We start from the raw sequence: 21108 nt of genomic DNA, 5'->3' as shown, positions 1-21108 counted from the left end.
AAATGTGATATACTTCAATCCATACTTTTATCACCTTGCTTTTCTTATTTAGTAATACCTTATGTTCACACTTCCAAGTTACCTAGTATAACTCTATCCCATATCAACATTTCATTGCATAACATGGTAGAATTCCCCTATTAATATACATATTCTTGGTTTCCAGTCTGGACCACTGTGAGTAGTGCTGCAGTAAATATCCCATTCCTTTCAAATAGGTTCTTTTATTTCTCTAGGATAGCTATCTAAGAGCCAGAATTGCTGGTTTAAAGAGTATTTGCATTTTAAATATTCATATATGTGGCCAGATTGCCTTCCAAAAAGGCTTGAACAGGGATGCCTGGGCGACTCAGTCAGTTAAGCATTGACTCTGAATTTTGGCTCAGGTCATAATCTCACAGTTCGTGAGTTCAAGCCCTGCAGTGGGTTCCACGCTGTGAATGTGGAGCCTGTTTGAGATTCTCTGTCTCCCTGTCTCTGCCCCTCCCCAGCTCTCTTTCTCTTTCATAGTAAATAAATAAACTTAAAACAACAACAACAAAAAGCTTTAAACCCTTCAAAGTTTCACGAGCATAATTTATTTTCCTCCTTTCTTTTCTTCCACGTTTTAGGCAGAAATAGGGAATTATATCTCATTGTTGTTTTCATTTATAGTTTTCTGGCTTTTAGTGAATTTGAGCACCTATTCCTAAGGCTGGCTATTTGACAAACCTAACTATTTGTGACATTTGCCCATTTGTCCATGATATTATCTTTTTCTAATCAATTGGTAAGAGTTCTTTGTATATTACAGAGGTCGTGGTAGAGAAAACACTTATCCCTCACTTCTGAGGTTTCCATCTAGCAGGGGCAGCCATTAATGTAATGTTTCTGTCAGCTCTTGAACTCTTCATTCACTTCCTTTCTGTGGTAGAGAGATTGAATCTGGTGAGTTTGGGAGGAGAGGTTGGAATGTAGTTAAGCCTATATCCTTTTTTTGTGTTTTCTTGTGGTGAGAGGTCTACTAAGAGCATATGTTCTTGATTGCACTCCACTGTCTTTTAATTGGTGAGTTTAACCTATTTACATTTATTTCAATGACTGTATAAATTATGACTTGTTTCTTCTAATGTATTTCAAATTTCCCATTTATTGTACTTTCTTTTTTTCTCCTTCCCTACTTTCCTTTTTTTTTTTTTTTTAAAGAAATAGCCTTTTAAAAAAATATTTATTTTTGAGAGAAAGAGAGAGAGCACGAGTGGGGAGGGGCAGAGAGAGAGGGGGACACAGAATCCAAAGCAGGTTCCAGGCTCTGAACTGTCAGCACAGAGCGCTATGCGGGGCTCAAACTCACAAACCACAAGATTGTGACATGAACTGAAGTCAGCCGCTAAACTGACTGAGCCACCCAGGTGCTGCTGTCCTTCCCTGCTTTTCAATGGATGAATCAAATATTTTTCCTGATGGTTTAAACATTGTACATTCTATTTTTAGTCTTATATTTGTTACTTGTGCTTATGTTTACTTACCTCTATTGATTACTTTTTTTATTTTTTAAATTTTTAATGTTTTTATTTATTTTTGAGAGACAGAGAGAGACAAGATATGAGTGGGGTAGGGACACACAGAGAGAGAGAGACACAGAATCTGAAACAGGCTCCAGACTCTGAGCTGTCAGCACAGAGCCCAACGTGGGGCTTGAACTCATGAACTGCAAGATCATGACCTGAGCCAAAGCCCCACACTTAAGCAACTGAGCCACCCAGGCACCCCACCTCTATTGATTTCTTATTTTACTTACCCCTTATTGATTTTAATATTGTACCAGAGGTAGTGAGAGAAACCAAGTATGAAAATGAAATAAAAAGTATATAGATTTGGGGGCGCCTGGGTGGCTCAGTGGGTTAAGCATCTGACTTCAGCTCAGGTCATGATCTCACAGTCTGTGAGTTTGAGCCCCGCGTTGGGCTCTGTGCTGACTGCTCAGAGCCTGGAGCCTGCTTTGGATTCTGTGTCTCCTTCTCTCTCTGCCCCTCCCCTGCTCATGCTGTGTCTCTCTCTGTCTCAAAAATAAATAAAAACATTAAAAAAGTGTTTAAAGGGGCTCCTGGGTGGCGCAGTCGGTTAAGCGTCCGACTTCAGCCAGGTCACGATCTCGCGGTCCGTGAGTTCGAGCCCCGCATCAGGCTCTGGGCTGATGGCTCGGAGCCTGGAGCCTGTTTCCGATTCTGTGTCTCCCTCTCTCTCTGCCCCTCCCCCGTTCATGCTCTGTCTCTCTCTGTCCCAAAAATAAATAAACGTTGAAAAAAAAATTTTTAAAAAGTGTTTAAAAAAAAGCATATAGATTTGAAAGGAAGAAGTGAAATTCCCTCTATTTTCCAGATGACATGATCTTGTATAAATAAAATTCTACAGAATGCGCTGAAAACTTTTAGAGCTAACAAACAAGTTCAGCAAGGTTGCGAGGATTAATATGCCAAAAAAAAATTATATTCCTAAACACTATGAGTGAACAATCCAAAAATAAAAAAATTTCATTTGGGGTACCTAAGTGGCTCAGTTGGTTAAGCATCTGACTCTTGATTTTGGTCAGGTCATGCTGTCACAGTTCCTGAGTTCAAGCCCTGCACTGAGCTTTGCACTGACAGTGTGGAGCCTGCTTGGGTCTCTCCCCCCAGCCCCCTCTCTGTCTCTCTCTCTCTCTGTCTCTCTCAAAATAAATAAACTTTAAAAAATACAAACAGTTTCATTCATAATAGTATCAAAAAGAAGTATATCATCATCTGTATATTCCCCCTTGAATGATACAAATACTTAGTGTACTCTCATATCCCTTAATCTTACCCCATGCACCATCTCCACCATGCTGATAGTGTGTAAAATTTAGTTATGAATTATATAAGTATACATGCTTATCTTTTCTTCTCTTTATTGAGATATAGTTTTCATATAGTCAAATGCACAGATCTGTCTATAACTAATTTGGACAAATGTATATAATATATAAAAAACATCACCCAATTCAAGATAAAGGACATTTCCAGAACCCCATAAGGTTCCTTCATGCCCCCTTTTAGTCAACCCCTTCTACCAGAGCCAACTGTTATTCTGAGTTCTATCACCATAGATTAGTTTGCCTCTTCTAGAACTTCTTATTAAAAGAACCATGTAATATATACCTTTTGGGTTTTGCTTTTTTCACTCAACCTGATATTTTTTGAAAGTCATTCATGTTATTACATTTATTTGTAGTTGTTTTCTTTTTATTGCTAGTTGTTATTCAATTGTATGAACATACCAAAACTTGCTTATCTATTCTTCCATTGGTGGATATTTGTGTTTTCTTTTTCAATTTGGGTATACTATGAATAAAACATTCTCATATAAGTTTTTTGTGTACATGAATAGAATTGCTGGATCATAATTGCTCCAAGGGTGTGTTGAAACTTCTCCACTGGACACTTGAACTTCTACAAAAGTCATCTCATCCATGGTGATTGTCATTATCCATCTTCTTTATGGGGGAGACAGTAGAAAACTCATATTGCACCATGTTTATAATGACACTGCTTCTGATTTGACACTTTTATCTATTTAGGGTCTTGATCACACACCAGATGTCTAGTAAACAACTCCAGGCTTCCACAGACCTATTCATCAGACCATTCAGGTGGCACATGATTGTGATTGTGGGATCAGTCATTGCAATTTGTGTAAGTATATTTCTTTCCACTTGTCTCTCTCTATCCATAGAGCTTGAACCAATTGCTTCCATCCAGGAGAAGGAGGCTGAAGGAGGCTCTCCATTTCATCATTCCATTTTCCTGTTTCTAATCCAGAAACAGAAGTGTCCAAGAGGGACAAGCTCTTAGAAAAAGAATGAGCAAATTATAGCAGGTAGGGGTAACTGTAAGGGAGTCCAAAACACTAGCCTGAAAAACTGAGGGGAAGAAGGAAACCTGAGCTCTCCATGCTTTCTTTCCCCCAAGGTGCTATATTTCTGCTCCAGCCCACCTGGCTCCTTTCTAGATCTTAAAATTGAGATAGCCCCCATACCTGTCTCTAAGGATGCCCTGCTGTCCCTCTCTACCTCTGCATATATGTAAGAGTTTCCTTTTCCCCTTGGTTCCACTAAGAAAAAAAAAAAAAGTTGAACTATTCAAAAAGAAGCTCTATCAGGAATAGGGGCGCCTGGGTAGCTCAGTTGGTTAAGCGTCCAACTCAGCTCAGGTCATGATCTCATGGTTTGTGAGTTCAAACCCCATGTTGGGCTCTGTGCTGACAGCTCAGAGCCTGGAGCCTGCTTCGGATTCTATGTCTCTCCCTTTCTCTTTCTCTCTCTGCCCCTCCCTGCTGTGTGTTCTGTCTCTCTCTCTCTCAAAAATAAGTAAACATTAAAAAATTTTAACAAAAGAAAACATTTAAAAAATTTAAGGGAAAAAATAAAAGAAACCTTAAAGATAGAAATCTATGTATGTACAAAGGACAAATCATTTATGTTAAGCTAAATAGCAGTTGTCTTCAAACTGAGTTGCTTCTATAGCTCCGTTTTCTGGGCGTTAGTTCAAACTTTTTGCCATTTAGCCTGAGATAAGTTTATTTTTGTTGTTGCTCTGACTAGTTCTGGTGAAACTGAGAATCTTTTCTTGAACATATTTTCTTGTTTTGAGTTCTTTATCAGAGAACAGGAAATGAGAATTTAGTAGAAAAGTGCTATCTCAAGATAGAGTATGTATCTTAGGGATATGATCCTAGCAGAGGAAAAGATTACTTCAAGAGATGGCATTTCCTGATACCACTATAGAGTGATAAGCCCTTGGGAATTATGGAGGAAGGCAGTCAAGAAAGGTGGCAGCTGGACAAGAGCAGGGAAATGTTGGGAAATTGGTTTCATACAGGGAAATCAGGCAAGTAAGTAAATGCATTCAGGATAATGAGAAACCAGTTTCCATTATTGAAGGACTTACAAATACGGAAAGGGAAGACTGGAATAGACCCTGAGGTGTTGGACTGGAATTGAAGCTATAAAGGGAAATATTTCATAACATTAAAAGGATCGATTCAGCAATCCGTCAATAGGACATAACAGACCTGTTTATGCATCTAATAACAGAGTTTCAAAATATATGAAGCAAAAACTTACAGGACTTCAAATAAAAAATGACAATTCACAATTAGAGATTTCAATATCCCTTCATCTACAATTGACAGTATAAATTGACAGAAAATAGGTTAACATACAGAAGATGTGAACAACGGTACCAACTGACTTGACCCAATTATGTCATTTATAGAACACTCCGCACAACACAGAAGAATACACATTCTTTTCAAGTGCTTATGGAATGTTTACCAAAATAGATTGTATTCTGAATCATAAAACAAGTCTAAATAAATTTAAAATGTTTCAAATCATACAAAATTGTGTTCTCAGATCACATTGAAAATACATTAGAAATCAATAATGGAAAGATTTCGAGAAGACTCCCAAATATTTGGAAACTAGGCAACATCTAAATAGTTCATGGGTCAAAGGAAAATCTTAAAGGAAATTGTAAAGTATTTTGAACAAATGGAAAATGAAAACAGACCTATTAATTTTTGTAGGATACTCACAGGGAAATTTACAGCACTAAATGCCTTTGTCAGAAAAGAAGTAAGATCTCAGACAAATTCTTAGAAATATACAAACTACCAAAACTGAAACAGGAAGAAATAGATCATCTGAACAGACCCATAACCAGCAAAGAAATTGAATTAGTAATCAAAAATCTCCCAACAGGGGTGCCTGTGGCTCAGACGATTGAGCGTCTAACTTCAGCTGAGGTCCTGATCTCAGGATTTTTGAGTTGGAGCCCTGCCTCAGGCTGTCTGCTGTCAGCACAGAGCCTGCTTTGAATCCTCTGTCTCCCTCTGTCTCTGCTCCTCCCCGCTCTCAAAAATGAATAAACATTAAAAAAAAAAAAAAAAACTCCCAACAAACAAAAGTCCAAGGCCAGATGGCTTCCCAAGGGAATTCTACCAGACATTTAAAGAATTAATACTTCTTCTCAAACTGTTCCAAAAATAGAAATGGAAGGAAAACTTCCAAACTCATTTTATGAGGCCAGCATTACCTTGATTCCAAAACCAGACAAAGACCCTACTAAAAGGAAAATTACTAAAAGGTCAATATCCCTGATGACCTAGATGCAAAAATCCTCAACAAGAAACTAGCAAATCAAATCAAGAGTACATTAAAAGAATTATTCACCATGATCAAGTGGGAATTTATTCCTGGGCTGCAGGGGTGGTTCAATATTCGCAAGTCAATCAATGTGATACACAACATTAATAAAAGGAAAGATATATATGTTAACTAGCTTGGATTTAAATAAAATTTGAAAAAAAAAATAAATAAAAAAGAAGGATAAGAACCATATGATCCTCTCAATAGATGCAGAAAAAGCATTTGACAAAATACAGCAACCATTCTTGATAAAAACCCTCCAGAAAGTAGGGATAGGTATACATACCTCAACATCATAAAGGCCATATACGAAAGACCCACAGCTAATATAATCCTCAATGGGGAAAAACTGAGAGCTTTGACTGTGCAATCAGACAACAAAAAGAAATAAAAGGCATCCAGATCAGCAAGGAAGAAATCAAACTTTTGCTATTTGCAGACAACATGATACTCTATGTAGAAAACTTAAAAGACTCCACCAAAATATTGCTAGAACTAATATACAAATTAAGCAATGTTTCAGGATATAAAATCAATGTACAAAAATCTGTTGCATTTCTGTTTATCGATAATGAAGCAGCAGAAAAAGAAATCAAGGAATCAGTCTCATTTACAACTGCACCAAAAACCATAAGGTAAAAAGGAATAAACCTAACCAAAGAGGTAAAAATATCTGTACTCTGAAAACTATAGAACACTTATGAAAGAAATTGAAGAAGACACAAAAAAAATGGAAAAACATTCCATGATCATGGATTGGAAGAACAAACATTGTTGAAATGTCTATACTACCCAAAGCAATCTACACATTTAATTCAACCCAATCAAAATACTGCCAGCATTTTTCACAGAGCTAGAATAAACAATCCTAAAATTTTTATGGAACCACAAAAGATCCCAAATAGTCAAAGCAATCCTGAAAAAGAAAAGCAAAGCTGGAGGCATCATGATTCTGGACTACAAAGCAAGTCATCAAGACTACTGGCACAAAAACAGACACAGGGATCAATAGAACAAAATAGAAAACCCAGAGGGGCGCCTGGGTGGCACAGTCGGTTAAGCGTCCGACTTCAGCCAGGTCACGATCTCGCGGTCCGTGAGTTCGAGCCCCGCGTCAGGCTCTGGGCTGATGGCTCAGAGCCTGGAGCCTGTTTCCGATTCTGTGTCTCCCTCTCTCTCTGCCCCTCCCCCATTCATGCTCTGTCTCTCTCTGTCCAAAAAATAAATAAATGTTGAAAAAAAAAATTAAAAAAAAAAAAAATAGAAAACCCAGAATGGACCTACAACTATATGGTCAACTAATCTTTGACAAAGTAGGAAAGGATATCCAACAGAAAAAAGAAAGTCTCTTCAACAAATGGTGTTGGGAAAACTGGACAGCAACATGCAAAAGAATGAAACTGGACCACTTTCTTATACCATCCCCCAAAATAAATTCAAAGTGGATGAAAGACCTACATGTGAGACAGGAAACTATCAAAATCCTAGAGAACACAAGCAGCCACCTCTTTGACATGGGCCATAGCAACTTCTTACTAGACACATTGCCGGAGGTAAGGGAAACAAAAGCAAAATTTGTGACGTCATCAAGATAAAATCTTCTGCACAATGAAGGAAACAATCAACAAAACTAAAAGGCAGCCTACAGAATGAGAAAAGATATTTGCAAATGACATATCTGATAAAGGATTAGTATACAAAATCTATAAAGGATTTATCAAACAACACCCCCCAAAAAACAAATAATCTAGTTAAGAACTGGGCAGAAGACATGAGTAGACATTTTTCCAAAGAAGAAATCCAGATGGCTGACAGATACATGAAAAGATGCTCAACGCCACTCATCATCAGGGAAACACAAATCAAAACCATGATGAGATACCACCTCATACCTGTCAGAATGGCTAAAATTAACAACACAAGAAACAAGTGTTGGCAAGGATGCAGAGAAAGGGGAACGCTCTTGCACTGTTGGTGGGGATGCAAACTGGTGCAGCCACTCTGGAAAACAGTATGGAGGTTCCTCAAAAAACTAAAAAGAGAACTACCCTACAATTCAGCAATTGCACTACTAGATATTTACCCTAAGGATACAGAAATACAGATTCGATGGGTTACATCACCCTGATGTTTATAGCAGCATTATCAACGATAGCCAAACTATGAAGAGAGCCAAATGTCCACTGACCAATGAATGGATAAAGATGTGGGGTGTGTGTGTGTGTGTGTGTGTGTGTGTGTGTATATATATATATATATATATATATATATATATATATATATAATGGAATGTTACTCAGCCATCAAAAGGAATGAAATCTTCCATTTGTAATGATGCAGATGGAGCTAGAGTGTGTTATGCTAAAATGAAATAATTCAGGCAGAGAAAGATAAATATACGATTTCACTCATGTTGAATTTAAGAAACAAAACAGATGAACACATGGGAAGGGGGGAAAAAAGAAAAAGGGGGAAATGAACCATAAGAGACTCTTAAAGATAGAGAACAAACTGAGGGTTGATGAAGGGAGGTGGGTGGGGGGTTGGGCTAAATGGATTGTGGGTGTTAAGGAAGGCACTTGTGTTGAACACTGGGTGTTATATGTAAGTGATGAATCACTAAATTCTACTCTTCTACTCCTGAAAACAATATTACACTACATGTTAACTAACTAGAGTTTAAATAAAAATTTGGAAAAAGAAAGAAAAAAAAAGATCTCAAATCAATGAACTCAGTATCCACCTGAGTTCTGAGAAACTGATAAAGAAGAACCAATTAAGTCCTATGTAAGCAGAAAAAAATATATATCAAAGCAGAAATAAATAAAATAGAAAACAGGAAAACAATATAGAAAATAAATTGAGGGGCACCTGGTTGGCTCAGTTGGTTGAGTGTCCAACTCTTGATTTTGGCTCAGGTCATGATCTCATGGTTCATGGGATCATGCGCACGTTGGGCTCTGGGCTGACAGCAAGGAGCCTTCTTGGAATTCTCTCTCTCCCTCTCTCTCTCTGCCCTTCCCCCTCTCTCTCTCTCTCTCTCTTTCTCTCAATTTCTTTCTCAGAAGAAAAAAAGAAAAAATTGAAATCTGGTTCTATGAGAACATCAATAAAACTTAAGCCTGAAGTGCAACTAATCAGGAAAAAAGAGTAAAGACAAAAATTTTCAATATCAGGAATGCAAGAGGTGTGTCAGTAAATATTCTGCAGATACTAAATAGATGAATAGATTTAAGCAAGTAAATTTGATAACTTTGATGGTGACAAACTCCTTAAAAGTTTGTCAAATTCCTTAAAAGATACAAACAACAAAAGATGACTCAGAAAGAAATATATAACCTGAATAGCCTCATATCAATTATAGAAATTGAATTTGCAGTTAAAAAAAACCTTCCTAGGAGAACCATCATTGTCAAGTGGATTTTATCCCAAGTGTACGAAGCTGACTCAATATTCAAACATCACTAAATATAATTCACCATGTTAATGGCCTAAGGGAAAAATACATGAGCATCTCAATAGATGCAGAAAAAGTATTTGATGAAATTCAACATCTATTCATGATTAAAAGTCTTAGCAAAACAGGAATAAAAGAGAATTTACTTAACCTGAGAAAGGGAATCTACTTAATCATACATAATGGTTAAAGACTGAATGCTTTTCAGAAAGATCAGGAATATGGCATGGATATCTACTTCCAGCACTCCTCTTTAACGTTGTACTGGAAATCTGAGCCAGTGCAATAAGGCAGTGGGAGAAAATGGTATGCAGATTGGAAAGGAAGTCTCTGTCTAAAAAGTTTTTTTTGGGAGGCTGGTGACTCAGTTGGTTAAGCGTCCATCTTCAGCTCAGGTCATAATCCCACGGTCTGTGAGTTCAGGCCCCATGTAGGGCTCTGTGCTGACAGCTCAGAGCCTAGAGCTTGCTTCAGATTCTGTGTCTCCCTTTCTGTCTGTGCCCCTCCCCCGCTTGTGCTCTGTCTCTCAAAAATGAATAAACATTAAAAAAATTTTTTTGAAAAACCAAATCAATTATATTTCTATAGATGAACAATTGGAATCAAAAAATTTAAAAATACCATTTCCAATAGCACCACTCAAAAAAGAGAAAAATACTTAGGTATAAATGTAATAAAATATGTGCAAGATCTGTTCACAGAAAACTACAAAACACTGATGAAATAAATCAAAGAAGACCTAAATAAATTAAGAGATATACCATGTTAATTGAATAGAGAATCAATATCATTGATATGTCACTTACATGGGCAGGGGCAGGGGGATGTCATTTAAGAAGAAAACCTTAAGAAGAAAATAGTAAATCAAAAGGTGAATTTAGGACAGTTAAATGATATAAAACCAAAATATAAAAATCAACTGTATTTCTATATACTAGCAATAAACAAATGGAAAGCTTTATGGGTGGTGGCTTTTCAATGTAGGGTGATTGGAGAACCTGTATGTTAGTACCATTAGGTCTTTCCTCTCAGGTCAGATTCCTCAGAGAAATTTTCCAGGATTCTGCTTTGAGGTTGGTGGCCTGTGCTTAGCTGTCAGTCTTCTAGGAGGTGAGTCTGGGAAGAAGGCTGGGGGTGAGGTTTGGGAAGGGAGGAGAAGAGCTAAGCATTCAGCATATAATCATTCTACTCCCTGGGAAGGGCTCCCCACACATTGGTCCTTGGCTTCATCATCTGGGAAGTTCCTCCTTATCCATTATCCACCTTGGTCACATCTGAAGTGGACACTGAAAGGGTAATATTGAGTGTAGCAAAGGACTGTCAATTATCTGTTAAACACCTTTCTCTAAAAACAGAACCTCTAAACCAGGACTTTTTTGTCTTTCCGGAGAGTTGGTTTACTAGCATGCTACTTCAGAAATCCCTGAATTTCAGGGAAGATGAATCCTTACCCAAGCCTAAGCCCTCCAGGCTGAATTGTAATTGGTCTCAACCAATCATGATAATGTCATTCTCCTAGCTCTGGTGGTCAACTGACACTTGACAATGAAATACAAAGCCAAAGTCTTCTGGGTGGGGCTTTTGGAAAATGTTTTCTTTCCTAATTTAAAGGGGAAAATCCAAGCACAGTTTGCTATTTCCCATTTTACTTGCTGACACATGGACATACGCACTGGATATACATCCATCTTGCACCATGGAACAGCAAGTCAACATAATAAGGACAGCATATGGAGGCTGGATCCTTGATGACATTGTTGGAGCCACTAACCAGCCTTTCATGCCCTATTCCTGGACATCTCATTTTGTGAGAAAAATAAGACCATCATTCTTAAGCCACTGTGCTTTGGCTTTTCTGTAACCATTCCTAGCTCATATAACCAGTGTAGTTGAGCATCTTTTTCTGATGTTTATTTTCTTTTACAGTTCCCCTTTTGTAATATGCCTGTTCATGTATTTTCCCCATTTTCCCACTGTACTATTTATTGTATTCATTTTGACTGTGGTCATTCTTCCTATATTCTGGGTATTAGTCCTTTATCTTTTATACATATTGTAAATATCATATTTCATCAATTCCAAGATGTGCATTTTTTCACATTTGAATATCTCCGAAATTGAGATGTCATATAAATTATGGTATTTCATATTGCAGTCAGCAGGGGGCAGAGTTGGCATTGCTGTTGCCATAACCTGAGGCATATTTGCCAAGAAGCCAATGAGGCTCAAAGTTCAGATTGTAGGGGTGTCTGGCTGGCTCAGTCAGTAGAGCATACAATTCTTGATCCCAGGGTCCTGAGTTCAAGCTGAAATTGAGCATGGAGCCTAGTTAAAAAAAAAAAAAAAAGTTCAGACTCTAACTAGCTTGGATCTCTACCAACGCCATGGGAGGGGCACTAGCAGTGTCATGTGGTTCTGTAAACTTTATAGTAGTAAAATATTTTAACCTCAATCTGTTAAGGTCATGTATCTTTCTATTACAACTTCCTCTATGTCAGGTGATGTGAGAGTGGTCATGGGCATTTTTTTTTTTTTAAGCCTATTAAGAGAAATTGGAGTTGAGGAACATTTAGTTTTGATGTGATGTGGTTTCCAGACATTCTTGTGTGTAGCTAAGTTGTAGTTAGTTGTCTCAGTATAGGAATGGCTTCCAGGAATACTCCTCCCCCACCCTGTGCCAACCCAGCATCACCACACAAAGAAACAGCCAGAGGCCCTACCATGATACCAGTGCTTCCTATGACACCCAGCACCAGAAAGAAGTATGTGGGTAGTGGAGAAGAAACAAAATTTGAAACGGCCTTTTCTTTCTTATTGCAAGATGGCTGACACACCTCCAGACACTGAATCCACATCTTAGGTGGAAATAAAATAGGGGCAGTCCCAGCTTTATTGGTCCTTTTTGTTTGGTGAGTGACAGCTGTCTCAGGTATCTGTTATCAGACCTCTCCTTGTATCTTAATAGCCAGAGCTGAGAGACTCTCAAAAAGATTGAGAAGGTGTAGAATGTGATGTCATGACTGGCTCAGACCAATAATAATATTCTACATGATAATATTGTATCACATTTGGCTATACAAAAATGGAATATGGATGGACAACCAATGGTGTCTGTCACAAACACCCTCCCCAAGTCTAGACCTAGGGAAACCTGCCTGCAGGACAGCCCAGATCTGCACAAGAGACACACTTATACAGGATCACTGTCTCACATACACAGACCCTGAGAGTTTAGAATGAAGGAAGAAAGAGAACAAGGAAGAATGGCCTCCAAAGCCAACAGGACTCCCAGACTATCACAGCACTAGACCCATACCCACCAAAGTTAGAAAATGGTAGCAAATTCCCACCCCTCTGAGCAGTTAATCCAGGAAACAATGTTCCCAGAGCCCAATATAATCCAGTCTCTGGTTTTGCCAAAGAAACAAGCTGAGCTTCAGAGGTAGCCAAAGGCAAGTCAATAGGCAAGGAAGAGAAAAGCTTCTTGGTTTCAGGATCACCATTTGGTCTACAGTGGTTGTCTGAAGTCCACAGCCTATGAACTTAAATTTTATTGGGACATTTCCCCCACTAAGGGTGATTGTGTCCTGTGCATACTATAGCAGTAGGAAAAATCCACCTCTGTGTGCTTCCTCCTCTTCCAGAGAATGGGGTGTGGGACATCCCCTTCTTTTTGAAAATTGTGGAAGTGTGCAGTAGGGAAAACTTCATCAGATCTTACTTAAAGGGCCCATCTTCCCCACATCATGTATGTTTGAAACATCTCAATTTCCTGTTCCCTTTTAGGTTCCATGGTCCTGATATCCAATTGCTGTATAAAGTGTGGGTTCTGTAAATGACACAACCTTGAGAAATATATCTGTCTATCAGTGTGTTGGCATCTTCCATGCTTTGCCCAAAGGCTGTGACCACAGCTTCTTGCACAGCCATTGCTTTGCCCCAAGAAACATGCCTCCCGAGGGCAGTTTCCCTGTTAGCCCCATGTTGGTTTCCCTCTCAACAGGTTCCTGAACAAAATCTGGTGACTCCAAGGCTTTTGTCTCATTTTAGAAATATTCTCCCATTCTTCTCTACTAACTCAAAGCTGGGTAATGAGCCCAGCAGGGAAAGGGGAGAAGACTTTATGTCCAGATTCCATCATAGGCAGGAGTAGTCAATGAAATATAAAAAAAAGTTGTTGGGTGGTACTTCTAAAGCTATCTTGATGCCCTGATTTTCCTCCTTTGTGTTGCCCAAAAATGAATGTGATGACTGGAGCTCCAGTAGCCTTATTGGGACCATGAGAGAAATGCAAAGAGAGACCTTGGTCTGGCATCCTTAAGACCAAAGCTACCAATTGTCTACTTTCAGATACTCATTGAGAGAAAATTAAATTTTCTTGGCTTATGCCAATGAAATTAATGTCTGTTACTACCAGCCAAAAGCAATTCCTTACTAACACATTTGCCTTATTTCTGCTTTTGAATTTTCCAGTATGTGAATAACTTGTTATTTTAATGTCAGCAAAAATATTTGTGTGTCACATCTTTCTTTGTAGAGGAGGGTTTGTTTCTGGTAATATACTTCTTTCCTTCATTCTCTAGTCATTTTGGAAAGCTTCAACTATGCTTTTAATATTTTTTTTTAATTTAATGCTTATTTTTGAGAGAGAGAGAGAGAGAGAGAGAGAGAGAGAAGGAGCAGGGGAGGAGCAGAAAGAGAAAGAAACAGAGAATCCGAAGCAGGCTCTGCGCTGTCCAGGCTGTCAGCCAAAAGCCCAATGTGAGCTCAAACCCACAAACCATGAGATCATGACCCGGGCCAAAGTTGGATGCTCAACCAACTGAGCCATCCAGCTGCCCCGATATTTTAACATGCTTTAAAAATTAGTCAATTTTCCTCTCCTTCATTATGGCCTTTATGTATCATCTTTTTCTTTGCATTCCTTTTTTTTTTTAAATGTTTATTTATTTAGTTTGAGAGAGAGAGAAAGAGCAGGGGAGATACAGAGAGAGGGAGAGAGAGAGAATCCCAAGCAGCCTCTGAGCTGTTAGTGCAGAGCCCAATGTGGGGCTCAAACCCATGAACTGTAAGATCATGACCTGAGCCAAAATAAAGAGTTAGACAATTAATTGACTGAGCCACCCAGACCCCCCTTTTGCAATCCTTTTAAACAAATCCTAATCCCCCCTAGGCAGATGAACCCCCTGACTTGGGTGAAGATGATATACTCCAAAACACAAAACAAACAAAACTAGGGGCACCTAGCTAGCTCAGTCAGTAGAGCATGTGATTCTTTAAAAAAAAAGGTTTTTTTTAATGTTTATTTTTGAGAGCAAGAGAGAGAGAGAGCACAAGTTGGGAAGGGGCAGAAAGAGGGAGACACAGAACCTGAAGCAAGCTCCAAGCTCTGAGCTATCAGCACAGAGCCCAATGCAGAGCTTGAACCCACGAACTCCAAGATCATGACCTGAGCCAAAGTCGGTCGCTTGACCAACTGAGCCACCCAGGCACCCTGAGCATGTGATTCTTAATCTCAAGGTCGTGAGTTCAAGCCCTACGTTGTGTGTGGAGCCTACTTAAAATTAAAAAACAAACAAACAAACAAACAAACAAAACCCACAACTATATGCTCTCTCTCCTTGATAATCTAACCCCCTTTTTAGGAGCAGATTCTTAGATCAAAGTCAACAGCAGATACCCAGTTTTTGCCTACTGAAGTCCATGCAGTTAAAATCCAGGGGCAAGCTGCACTTGGATGCCTCAGTTGGTTTAGCCTCCGACCTTGGCTCAAGTCATGATCTCACAGTTCATGAGCTCGAGCCCAACATCGGGCCCTGAGCTGACAGTGCAGAGCCTGCTTCTAATCTTCTGTCCCCCTCTCTCTGCTCCTTCCATGCTCATGCTCTCTCAAAAAATAAACACTAAAAAAATAAATAAAAATAAAAAAATAAAATCCAGGGGCAAGACTACAGCCATCAACCGCAATGTGGGTCATCACGGCCTGCAGAGACCAAAGGCCCATGCTTACTAGAGAGTTTACAACCAGTTTAGGGAGAACCTCATTGGAATATAAATTTGAAACAATTTTAATTCTTCCAGTTGTTGCTATGCAATGTGTCTGTTCAGTGCTATCCTTCCCCTTAACCACATCTCTGTCTTATTCCATAACTTAAAAAAAATTGTTTTTATTGTTTATTTATTTTTGAGAGAGACAGAGTGTGAGTGGGGGAGGGGCAGAGAGAGAGGGAGACAGAATCTGAAGCAGGCTCCAGGCACCAAGCTGTGAGCACACAGCCCGATGCGGGGCTCCAATCCATGAACCGTGAGATCATGATCTGAGCTGAAGTCGGATGTTTAACCGACTGAGCCACCCAGGCACCCCTAATTCCATAACTTTTAAGTCAATTTCATTTGTGAAATTCAGTCGATCTCGTGTCTCTAAGACTCAGCTCTATTCATTTTAAACTTCACCTTCATATCCAGTTCAAAATTCTCCTCTGCTCCATTCTTTCTCCCTCTGTCCCCTCTTGCCAGGTTCGGCCAAGGTTCTGGCTGATACGAGTCTGTGGGAGGCATGCTCTGCTCACACATATCTCCCTCATTCCTCCGCCCTCTATTTCTCCTCTGATATGGGAAGGGAAACCAAGAGAAGGAGAAGTAGCCTCCATCCTGTCACTAACCTGACAAAGTGGCCATCCCTTCTTGTTGACTGATCAAAGTTGCTGACCAGCTCATTAACTATTGGCTTGATGACAGGGTGGTGGCTCCAACAGGCCCTGAAGATAAAGGACTCACTGTCAAGCCACTCCCAGAGCCACTGGCAGACTCTGGTCTCATTCCCCAGTTGCATGGGTGCCTGATAAGACTGTGGCCTCCCCAGTTCTCAGTCCCAAACTATGCCAACAACTCATACTATACAGAAAAATTGGAATTCCAGCGGCTTAAGTAAGTGCCTCTGGGGCAGGTCCCAGTGATCTGCATGAAGGAAATAGCTCCTCCTTTCTCTCCCCGTGTGCTGCAGTCCTTTCTTCCTGATGTAGGCCCCAAATCTTTCTTCCTGCTCATGTTGATTTTATCCAGGAGATACATAAGGAGGGGCCTTGGGCATCCCCTGTGCCCTGGCCCTGGTGAAACATGGGAATATCACATGGCCAGAGTGTGTATGTGTCACCTAATGTCTGTGCTGAGGAAAGGCTGAGCGAAGGGGTCCAGATCCCTGACACTAAAGTGTAGTCAGAGAACAAATCAGAAGCAGGGTAAATAAATGCTAGAGACTACCAAATACTGATGGGCCGTCAAACTGGATTTACTTCCTTCCCTGGGAGGAATTGCTGAGCATTCGTACTGTGATTTTGAGCCATGTGGATGTCCCCCTGAGGCAAGGCCAATTTAGGCTTGTGGTTACCTGAGACTTGGATTTTGGTTGGGGGCTAGAGATAGCTGGAGCCACAGCCCACTCCCTCCCCACTGCTCCCTTCTATCTGCACATCTCTCCTTTTTGCCTCCTATGCAGGGAAACCCCACGACCCCATGAGTCTGATTCCATTGACTACTCCCCAAGGTGGACCTCTAGCTCATTCCTCTGTGTGTGAAGGAAACCCTCCTTCTCAAATCCAGGATGGAGATTATAAAGGTTGGGTTGTAGAAAGAGGAAATACAAAGGGGAAGGAGAATTTATCCTGGGTTTTGGAGTCCAGAGAGAGAAGGACGTGTAATGGGTGAGGAGAGCTGGAAAGTGGGGGGGGGGGGGGGGGGGGGGCGGGGCCAGGTCCAAGCCTGGACCCCCCTCAGCTGGCAGTTAGAGTGTATGCATCCCAAGAGAGCAGGTGATGGGCAGAAGCCAGTGGGGACTGGGAGATAGAGATGGTATTTATTCTCCGAGAGATTTAGCAAAACCCACAGACATATGGGTTTTTTTTTTTTTAAGTATATTTATTTAGAGAGTGAGTGTGTGTGTGTATGCACATGAGCAGGGGTGGGGCAGAGAGAGAGGGAGAGAGAATCCCAAGCAGACTCTGTGCTGTCAGTACAGAGCCTGACTCGGGGATCAATCCCATGAATGGTGAGATCATGACCTGAGTTGAAATCAAAAGTCAGACACTTAACCAACTGAGTCACCCAAATCTCCCCGAGACATAGGGTTTTAAACATGAGATGATATCTGCACGTGTGTGTGGTGGTAGCTCACACACCAGCTTTGGATCAGAAGCGGCATGACATAGGGCTGGTAGGATTCCTGCCTGAGACCCACCAGGCAGAGGAGGACTACGTCTGTTGAACTGATACCTTCCCAGAAGAAAGGTGAAGAGACACAAACCACTGACAGTTTCTTCTTTCTCTGTCCACAGATCTTGTACATCAGAGTTTCCTGGCCTAACAGCATGGTCCCTCTGCCCCCACAGCCCCGCCCTGCCTGCAAGTCCCCTGGCTCTCTCCCCAAGGAGCTCTCGGACCTGACCCATCTTCTGCACTGGCCTCCCACCCCAGGAGATGCGGGGGACCTTTTGGCCTCCACCAGTCCCCAGACTTCCACCTACCACCTGAGGGATCGTTCCCAGGCCAGCTACACCCTGGGAGGCTCCCTAGAGGCCATCCTTGTCGCCAGAGACCACCAGGGCAGGCCCAAGACCTGTAGTGGAGATCTGTTTCGGGCACAGCTGCTGGGTCCCCACCTGAAGGCAGGAGTCCCTGGGGATATCCAGGATCTGGAGAATGGCACCTACCTGTTGTCCTTCCCTCTGCTGTGGGCTGGGCAGGCCCAGGTGCGAGTGCAGCTGATCCACTCCAGCGAGGCACTTAGGGTCCTGCGGGGAATCTGGAGAGACCAATGGGCCACAGTTGATTTCATGGGCTATTTCCGAGGACCCACAGGATATGAAGAAATTGTGACTTGCAATGTTAACCCCCTGCTAACTGGGGAGGAAGAGTCTACCTGTCACTACAAGGATGAAGATTCTGGTGAGCTCTGGTTCTGTGCTCGACCCCCAACCCTGCCCTGCAACTCACTGGTACGGCCTTCAAGTGGACATTACTGGAATATGACCACACCACACGAGGAGGCCCTGCTGGCATGGTAAGAAACCCAGCATTATCTGGGATGTCTGCCCTAACCCTTGAACCCCAGTCCCTGTGATATTCTGCCTGAACAACTACCCTTGTTCATCTATTCCCTTCTATTAGATGTTCTTCCTACTGTGTGCCAGGTCTCATACTAAGTGCTAACTACTTCTGTGTAATGGTCAGCATACCTGCCCTCTACAAGTTTTCAATGAGGAGATTCCTGACTTTTGTTTGGGTTTGTTTGTTTGCTTATATTTTTGTTTGTTTGTTTGTTTGTTTGTTTGTTTGTTTTTTGGGGAGAGAGGGAGAGAGAGAGAATCTTAGGCTCCACACTCCGTGTCGATTCTGACACGGGGCTCAATCCCACGACCCTGGGATCATGACCTGAGCCAAAATCAAGAGTCAGACACTCAACTGACTGAGCCACCCAGGCGCCCCTATGGAGATCCATGACTTTGGAAAACACAGTGTGATGAGTGCCTAAGTGCAGTATACATTGAGTGGTTTGGGGACATGGAGAAAAGGCAACCCACCTGCCTGTGATGATCGGGCAGGTGACAATTTAGCTAAGGCTTGAAGGAGAAACATGGACCTCTGGCAGAAGAGAAGCATTGCAGGCATCTTTGCTCTTCTGACTGCCCCTGTAAGGAGAGACGTAGGGTAGAAATTACCAGCAAATGTGGTCGGAGAGTATGGAGGGTGGATGTGACCCCCGAGTGAGAGGGGAGCAGAGCCTGCAGCCCGGAAGCTGAGAAAGGCTGAGAACTGTCCTCAGTCTCAGGGCGGGGGTGGGGGCAAGCCTCCCTGGGTGGACACAAGATGGGAGTCATGGAAGGGAGATGGGCAAACAGCCTACTGTCCCTGAGATCTGTGGCAGGGTGGGGGTTAGAGAGACCCAAGGGAGAAGGGAGGCATTTTTTAACATGGGAGACCTGCGCATCTGGTCTCCAGCGGGGAGAGTAGGGGATGGAGGTAAAAATGGGGTCCCAGAAGGTGGCAGGGTGGAGGCAGAGTAGGGGTGGAGGGACACCCCCACTGAGTGGGGGAAGAGAAGAGCCAGAGGTGTTTATAGAGCAGGCTGGCTGCTGCTGCACCACCCCAAGGAGCACAGAAGTTCTCACTGGCTGCCATGAGGACTGGAGGAGGTGAGCCGAGCCGGAGGCCCTAGCGGTGCTGAGGTGCCTGCTGGCCTCACCAGGTACCCATCTCTGGAGGCTCTCAGTAGTTCGTGTCTGGGGAATTCCCACTAACATTTCCTTCCTGGCATGAGAATTTAGCACCAGGTAACCTTGGTCTTTCCAGGACAATTCTTATGCTCCCTTTGGTCAGAAAAGGAGAATCACATATCCTTTTTGCATTGGTCGATTAAAAATACATCTAAGGTTATGGGGTGCCTGGATGGCTCAGTCAGTTAGGCATCTGACTCTGATTTCGGCTCAGGTCAGGGTCTCGCAGTCATGAGATCAAGCCCCATGTCAGGCTCCACGCTGAGCGTGGAGCCTGCTTGGGATTCTCTCTTTCTGCCCCTCCCCCACTTGCACTCTCTCTTGCTCTAGCTCCGTCTCTCAAAATAAATAAATAAACATTAAAAAATAAATCTAAGGGTAAAAACAGGAGCCATATCAGGATGTCACTTGGGGTACATCCCAGAAGTCTCTGGAGTGAGAGTACGTGGGTTCTGATCCTGGCTCCACCTGCTCGACTTGCCAGCTTCTATCCATGTGATCTCTGGCAAGTCACTTAACCTGTCTGAACCTCTGTTCTCTCATTCATAGAGGGGGATAATAATAGTACTTCCCTCATAGACTTGGGGTGAAGAGCAAATATATTAATGTGTATAAAGTGCTTAGAACAGGGACAGCATATCCCAGCTCTCTTGGCTGTTACAATCTTGGCCCAAGTGTTTTGCTGCTGTCGAGTGGCCCCTGCTCTGTCAGACATGGTCCAAAGTCGTAGAGGTCCTGGGGATGGGAGAGCAGGGCAGACGTGGCCCCATCCTGTGGGAGCTAACAGTGTATTGATAGAAGTTTGGTGTTAAACAGATAACCACACATGTGAGGAATGTATAACGGACATGAATTTGCAGCCCCAAGGTCAGGTGTTTTCTGTATATCAACTTTAATCCCATCTGAGGACCTCTGCAGCCAGGCTGGTGGGAAGAGCTCCCTTCACCGAGGGTCCTGCAAAGATACTGACGCCTTGGCCATCTGGGATCCTCCCGTAGTCCTCCCCAAAGTGCCCGCTGTTCAAGCTTGTGTAATCTTGGGCTCTGCTGGGAGGGCAGGCGTCTTCCACCTGGGTCGAGAGTCCTTAAGATCATCCTTTACCTGCTTCTTGAAGCTGTCACCTCTAGGGGGCACTAGGGCCCTGACAGTCTCAGGGCAGGCCATACTCCTGCATT

The 21108-nt window shown here is 41.9% G+C and overlaps 1 protein-coding gene across 1 annotated transcript in view; it reads left to right on the top strand.

Moving 5' to 3' along the window:
* LOC112859933 (NXPE family member 3-like) overlaps positions 1–21108 on the top strand; it is a 73498-nt gene that overhangs the window by 40421 nt on the left and 11969 nt on the right. Inside the window, 2 exon segments of the mRNA XM_025923123.2 lie at positions 3578–3692; positions 17996–18720. Of these exon segments, the coding sequence (XP_025778908.2) occupies positions 3578–3692; positions 17996–18720 (840 nt within the window).

The sequence above is a fragment of the Puma concolor genome, chromosome E3 (assembly GCF_028749965.1).
Source record: "Puma concolor isolate L17-30 chromosome E3, mPumCon1.1.hap2, whole genome shotgun sequence".
NCBI lineage: Eukaryota > Metazoa > Chordata > Mammalia > Carnivora > Felidae > Puma > Puma concolor.
Note: the sequence above shows the minus strand (reverse complement) of the source record. Positions and strands in the feature narration are given on the sequence as shown.